The sequence below is a fragment of the Oncorhynchus keta genome, chromosome 14 (genome assembly GCF_023373465.1).
Source record: "Oncorhynchus keta strain PuntledgeMale-10-30-2019 chromosome 14, Oket_V2, whole genome shotgun sequence".
In the NCBI taxonomy this organism is placed as follows: Eukaryota; Metazoa; Chordata; class Actinopteri; order Salmoniformes; family Salmonidae; genus Oncorhynchus; species Oncorhynchus keta.
Window position 1 is genome coordinate 59244630 of NC_068434.1, and position 7353 is coordinate 59251982.

At 42.3% G+C, this 7353-nt stretch overlaps 1 protein-coding gene across 2 annotated transcripts; it reads left to right on the forward strand.

The window, feature by feature from the left end:
* The first annotated feature begins 46 nt into the window (after positions 1–46).
* On the forward strand, positions 47–6389 carry LOC118393721 (adhesion G-protein coupled receptor G1-like). 2 transcript variants are annotated; one of them, XM_035786745.1, is made up of 12 exons: positions 47–181; positions 649–712; positions 1091–1181; positions 1376–1510; positions 1758–1886; positions 2025–2079; positions 2233–2324; positions 4289–4407; positions 4650–4930; positions 5035–5134; positions 5244–5524; positions 5645–6389. In XM_035786745.1, the coding sequence occupies exons 1-12, from the start codon at positions 121–123 to the stop codon at positions 5752–5754; spliced, it is 1518 nt and encodes a 505-aa protein (XP_035642638.1). In that variant the 5' UTR covers positions 47–120; the 3' UTR covers positions 5755–6389. The 2 variants fall into 2 exon arrangements, with proteins under 2 accessions (XP_035642638.1, XP_035642639.1); XM_035786746.1 differs by having other exon boundaries at positions 51–181; positions 611–712.
* Positions 6390–7353: the final 964 nt, after the last annotated feature.

Consider the following 7353-nt stretch of genomic DNA (forward strand, 5'->3'; position numbering starts at 1 on the left):
CCCCTCTCTAATTATAGTAATGATATGAAACCAGGAAACAACAACACACAAGCAAAGATTAACTAACAAAGACAGACCATTAACCCATCAGCAATCACAGACTGAAAGAGAGAGAGAGTGATGAAGACCAGTTATTTCATTCTAATATTTATATGCATCCCTGCAACCCTGAGAACCAATGGTAAGCTCCTGTTTGTTTCTATGTGTCGAGCAAGTGTTTAAATGGATGGCACGTGTGGATGAGTATAGGTCGAGGTTATGTAAAAAAATTTGAACAAACATGGACATTAGTGACAAGGGGTGGACCAGTTAATTGTATATCTGGGGTGGCCAATCCTGGCCTGGAGAACTATCATTTTCAAATAAGATACCTAATCAAGGTCTGTTAAAAAAATATACACGATTAGTTCAACCAGGTGTGTCTCAACAGGGCTGAAAAAAAGCATGCACTCACTGTGGCTCTCGAGGACCAGGGTATGCCACCCCCGGATTGACGTGGTCCCCACTGAGTTTTTGTCATCATCATTGGCTTTAGTGCCGACAGTAGTTTTTCATCTGTTTGTCTTGAGATGAAGCATTGGTACCTTGTATGGATTTTTGTCGTTTCCAGAGTGACATAAGGATTAACCTTGTCAATAACGTTTCCAGACAATCTTCCAAACTGTAAAGATGCTCTTCGAGATTGTCTTCGCCCCGAAGTGGTGTGGACCAGGTACTCCAATAAAAGTCCTTATCCCCTATTGTAATGGGATTTTAATGTGCCACAAAAAAAGCCAGTACCTGTTTATCCTTTTAACTACACAGTTAAACATCTAGCTAGTCCATATGGGAATGTCCATTAAGTTGACGTTTTAGTCATTTAGCGCTTTCATCCAGAGCACCTTATAGTAGTGAGTGGATACATATTTGTACTTTTACATACTTGTCCCCCGAGGGAAACAAACCCACAATCCTGACGTTGGAAGCACCATGCGCTACCAACTGAGCTATATGGGATTTGATAACCATTTAATATCCATTCATTACATTGATTAAGTTGAATATAAGAAAAAGGGTTCAAATCATGTAAGATGATGTGTGTTTTCGGTAGGTGTTACGAGGATAGAATTACAATATGCATTCTAATGACCAGAATGCCCATCCCAAACTTCTACAGATGGTCTTTCAACTCATCCAATAAGGTGAGATCATGAATTCATTGCTGTTGATCTCACAACCTTCTGCTTCAGCCATATATACCGGGGTGCAGCAACAAAGACTTCAGACACAGTCGAGTCTCTTGTTTATTTATTTTTATTGCTGCGTATTGCAATTTTCGGTATTTCCGATAGATATGTTGCACTTAAAACTGTAATGTCCATTAATTCCACCATAGGCAGAAGAGAGCACAAATTCTGGACACAGAGTGCACATTCCTGCAGATGTTCTCCAGAGAAGCAAGAGGAACGACTCTAATAGCATTGACTATGTGCAAATTACAATGGCTGTACTCAACAGCTCTCTATTCAAGGTTGGTAACTGACTCAAACAGTAGGCTATTCTTAGTTTTAGCTGAAACCAACCAATGGTAATGGACAAAATAGTACCACTATCCGGTATACAATTCAGCACTACAGTAAAACAATGAATATATTATTTAGTATCATGAAGTCATTTATTGAGGAAGGGTTTTATGAAAGGCACATAAGACCTCTCTGAATGACGTTTGCTCTTCTGCTGCTGCTTTCTGTTGCACTTCCCTCCAATGTTACCAACAGCTTAGTCCGGTTCGAGGCTCTAGATCAGGGGAAGTCCTGGGGCAGTCTGTGCTGGCTGTGAGGGTGGGGGACCACAGTGTGAGTGACCTTGACCAGCCTGTCAGAATCGCCTTCAGAAACACAGATGTGGTGGGTGAATGGAGTCCACTTGAACGTTCGACACTTACTGGCGGAATGTGACTGTGCACCTACTGTATCTCTGAGACAAATATTAGTCTCGTCTATACTTCAATGAACAGTGTGTGTTTTACATTACCTTTGTTTCAGACTGAGAGAGGGACTTGTGTTTTCTGGAAGGACTCAGAAAATAAGAATGGTGAAGGTAGGGGCTATGGCTTGACTCATCTTTCAGTGGTGGAACCACTGCTGTGGACTGGCATGTTCTTTTCCTGTGTGTGTGTGGGCATTTGTGGGTGTGTGGGTGGGTGTTGAACTATATGTGTGTGTGTGACTTCTGTGGCTTTTCTGTCTGCAGGCGACTGGAGCTCAGAGGGTTGTATTACCACCCTCATTCACGGAGAGTTTGTGTGCAGCTGTAACCATCTCAGCTTCTTTGCAGTGCTCGTGGTAAATACGTGCTACAGTTGTTGTATAGGTCATTGCTTTAGTTATTTGAATAACTCTATACAAATCATAACTGTGTAATACATGCAAAGACTGATATAGAAGTCTTCAAAACACTCACTTTAAAGGGATAGTTCACTCAAATGACAAAATGTCATATTGGTTTCCTTACTCTATAAGCAGTCCATCGACAAGGTATGACAGAAATCCATGCTTTGGTTTGTTTACCTGGCCATTGTTACCAAATGCTAATGTTTTGGCACAAATCCAATGCAAGGCAACGATACAGATATTAGCATATTTTGCGCTTCATGTCCAAATCATCTACAAATAACTTAATTGCGCTACGCAATCAATTGTAGATACTTTAAGATAATTTGGACATGAAGTCCAAACAATGCTAATAGGTACCATTAACTTGCATTGGAAATGTTAACTTCTTAGGGCTGAGATCCCGCTAACGGGATCGATATGACAACAGCCAGTGAAAGTGCAGGGCGCCAAATTCAAAACAACAGAAATCCCATAATTAAAATTCCTCAAACATAGAAGTACTTCACACCATTTTAAAGTTATACTTCTTGTTAATCCCACCACAGTGTCCAAATTTCAAATAGGCTTTATGTTGAAAGCATCACAAACGATTAAGTTTGGTCAGAGCCAAGTCACAGAAAAACACAGCCATTTTTCCAGCCAAAGAAAGGAGTCACAAAAATCAGAAATAGAGATAGAATTAATCACTAACCTTTGATGATCTTCATCAGATGACACTCATAGGACTTCATGTTACACAATACATGTATGTTTTGGTCAATAAAGTTCATTTTTATATCAAAAAATCTCAGTATACATTGGCGCGTTATGTTCAGTAGTTCCAAAAACATCTGGTGATTTTGCAGAGAGCCACATCAATTTACATAAATTCTCATAATAAATGTTGATTACAATACAAGTGTTATGCATGGAACTTTAGGTACACTTCTCCTTCTCCTGCAACCGCTGTGTCAGATTTCAAAAAAGCTTTACGGAAAAAGCAACCCATGTAATAATCTGAGTACGGCGCTCAGAGACCAAACAAGCCAAAAAGATATCCGCCATATTGTGCAGTCGTCAGAAGTCAGAAATAACATTATATTCACTTACCTTTGATGATCTTCATCATAATGCACTCCCAGGAATCCCAATTCCACAATAAATGTTTGTTTTGTTCGATAATGTCCATCATTTATGTCCATATAGCTACTTTTGTTAGCGCATTTTGTAAATAAATCCAAACTCATGAAGCGCATTCACTTGGAGCTGTTCCGTTACAGTCCGTATAAACATGTGAAACGATGTATAGAATAAATCTTTAGGAAGTTTTTAACATAAGTCTTCAATAATGTTCCAACCGGAGAATTCCTTTGTCTTCAGAAATTCAATGGAACGTGAGAGAACTCTCACGTGAACGAGTGTCACGAGCTTGTGTCAGACCACTGACTCAAAGAGCCCTTATGAGCCCCTCATTTACAGTAGAAGCCTGAAACAAGTTTCCAAAGACAAGCGACCTCTAGTGGAAGCCTTAGGAAGAGCAACATGACCAATATCCCACTGTATCTTCAATAGGGAATGAGTTGAAAAATGACCAACCTCAGATTTCCCACTTCCTGGTTGGATTTTGTCTCAGGTTTTTGCCTGCCATATGAGTTCTGTTATACTCACACACATCATTCAAACAGTTCTAGAAACTTCAGAGTGTTTTCTATCCAAATACACTAATAAAATGCATATATTAGCAAATGGGTCTGAGTATCAGGCAGTTTACTCTGGGCACCTCTGGGCACCTTATTCATCCAAGCTACTCAATACTGCCCCCAGACATAAGAAGTTTTAACTATCACTTTAATAATTACAAAAAAATATTTTGGTATGGTAAGTCCTAGCTGGTAAGATACTCTTGATTCCTTATCCTATTTTCTCACTGACAGAACTCAAAGTTGTCGGTAGACCCTGTGAATGCTGCCAACCTCGGCTACATCTCCTACATTGGTTCATCATTCTCTGTGGTTTTCACCACAGTAACCCTTGTCATGTACACTTGTCTTAGGTAAGTATTCTCTCTTCATTGAAAATAAACAGAGTCGGTAAACCATTCACAATGCAGCTACACAATAGTACACATTCACAAATGTATGTGTCAAAAATATTGAGCAATAAAATAGAGGTAAGCAAGTGACCTCACTTCAGCCCTTTAATCTGTACACAGACAAATGCAGAAATATAGCATAAATGGTATACATTATGTAAACATCTCTGTGGGCCTGAGCCTCTTGTTTTCTGTCCCCATAGGAAGGGGCATTCTGAACAGTCAATATCTATTCATGTGCAGCTGACAGGAGCGCTCCTGTTTCTACACCTATCCTACCTCTTGAGCGAGTGGTGGGTGTGGCATGAGGCTGATGGGGCTGAGGGACATGTCTGTCTGGCCTTTGGGTTGATACTGCACTGGGCTCTCCTGTCCACCTTCACCTGGCTGGCCATTGAAGGCTTCCATCTCTACATGTTGTTAGTCCGCGTCTTCAACATCTATGTCAGGAAATACCTGCTCAAACTGAGCCTGGTTGGATGGGGTGAGATCACAAGTTCCACTCATAAGTCTGTTTTTCTTTCTTTGACAGTTGAGCGATATTCTACACCATACAATGTATAGTCTAAATTCAGCCCTTGATTCCAGGCATACCCACTGCAACTGTGACGGCCTGTCGTTTCTCAGGAGTCTACGGCATACATAGCTTCTACATGACAGGGGCCAATAGCAGCTCATCGACAGACATGTGAGGTTCAATTCACAGTATTTTGTCATAGGAAGCTAATATTTAAATATACTGTATATGTAGCCATGAAAACAAGCAAAGGTTCAAATGGACTCTTGTCTAACTGCAGATGTTGGATAAGCAGTGCAACAGACAGCCCTGGAGTGGTGGTCAGCTACATCACAGTGAGTGGATACCTGGGCCTGGTTTTCCTCTTCAACACAGCCATTCTAGGTGTGGTGGTGGTGAAGCTGTGGGGGCAGAGAGGGATGGGTAGGATGTGGAAGGACTGGGCCACGGTACTGGGGCTCAGCTGTGTGCTAGGAGTACCATGGGGGTTGGCATTCTGCACCTACGGCCCCCTTTCTCTCCCTGGACTGTACCTCTTCAGTATATTCAACTGCTTCCAGGGTCAGTATCCTATCACACACAACCTCTCTAAGGAAAGATATATGATTGACTGCTTTAAACCTGAGTGATCGCTGAGTGATTTGTTGCTTTTCAATCCCTCCAAAATGATTACTACTACAGGTGTCTTCTTGTTCCTGTGGTTTCTTGCCCTTTCACGTAAGGGCCGCCCAGAGCACTCCTCTGTGAAAGACTCTTCCAGTCAAAAGATGATGGAGACAAACTTCAACTGATACTGTGGGACTTGCAACACATTCCAGCATACCTTTTAATAGTGTTTGCAGACCAAGTCCTGAGTATAAAACAGCGGGGAAAGTATGATTCATTTCTTCCTGGTACGGACCTCTTTACCGAAAATAAATGTATGGGCCTAAATATAGAATTGCATATAGAATCCCTATCAATTCAATAGCATTTCTCTGGGCCGAGTGGTAAAGATTTGACATGAAACGTTTCAAATGTATGACCTTTTATTATGGCATCAACAAAACCAGTCATGATGTTTTAATCAGCTTGTCAAACATCGGCCCCTTTACTAGGCTACCCGAGCACGTTTATCCACTCACAACATACTTCCAGCCCCCAAACAATGGTGAATTGAATTAGACAGCTGTTACACAAAACACCAAAAAGTGTCATGACATTTGGCGTTTGTATTTAGGCCAGAATATATGCGTCCACTGCTGTCTGCGTGCGTCTTGGTGTCGGCCACTCATCTATGCCGTGGCATAATTTCAGTGTTTTTACATGACATTTTGGAGCATAGGCCTACCACCTGTTTTCATGTCCATTTGCAAAATGTTCATGCCTCTGACAAGCGGTAATAATAAAATAAAAGTGGTGTAAAAGCCTACAGTTTTTCTTAACATTTCAATTTCAATTATTGTGATATATTGTATTTTACCGGTACAGCAAACCCTCGCTATTGATTTTGTGGGGACACCGTACCAGACCATACCAACTTACTTTCACCCCTGGTGTAAACATGACATTTATGATATGGCACATAAAGTGTGACACATGAGGCAAATAGCCATTAGCACACAGACTATCTACTGAATAAAATGGTGCTTGGTGTTGTGGTGTTAATCAGATAATTGAATTATTTAATGCTTTCTTATTGTTTCATAAAAATAATCTACCAATGCTATTAGACCCATGAGTCAGCCTTTTCCACAACGCGTTAATGATACATAATAGAATGTCACTTTGAACTTTAATATGATGTCATTTATTGGAAACAGGAGACAAAGGGCTGTGAGACTAAGGCTTAAGGGGCGGCAGGTAGCTGCAGGTAAACAAAGGGGCGGCAGGTAGCTGCAGGTAAACAAAGGGGCGGCAGGTAGCGGCAGGTAAACAAAGGGGTGGCAGGTAGCGGCAGGTAAACAAAGGGGCGGCAGGTAGCTGCAGGTAAACAAAGGGGCGGCAGGTAGCGGCAGGTAAACAAAGGGGAGGCAGGTAGCGGCAGGTAAACAAAGGGGCGGCAGGTAGCGGCAGGTAAACAAAGGGGCGGCAGGTAGCTGCAGGTAAACAAATGGGCGGCAGGTAGCGGCAGGTAAACAAAGGGGAGGCAGGTAGCGGCAGGTAAACAAAGGGGAGGCAGGTAGTGGCAGGTAAACAAAGGGGCGGCAGGTAGCGGCAGGTAAACAAAGGGGCGGCAGGTAGCGGCAGGTAAACAAAGGGGCGGCAGGTAGCGGCAGGTAAACAAAGGGGCGGCAGGTAGCGGCAGGTAAACAAAGGGGCGGCAGGTAGCTGCAGGTAAACAAAGGGGCGGCAGGTAGCGGCAGGTAAACAAAGGGGCGGCAGGTAGCGGCAGGTAAACAAAGGGGTGG

Coding starts and splice junctions, on each gene's coding strand:
- LOC118393721 (XM_035786745.1), top strand. CDS start 121: ATGAAGACCAGTTATTTCATTCTAATATTTATATGCATCCCTGCAACC. Junction 2,325..4,288: donor GCTTCTTTGCAGTGCTCGTG/GTAAATACGTGC, acceptor TCTCACTGACAG/AACTCAAAGTTGTCGGTAGA. Junction 5,525..5,644: donor TATATTCAACTGCTTCCAGG/GTCAGTATCCTA, acceptor TTACTACTACAG/GTGTCTTCTTGTTCCTGTGG.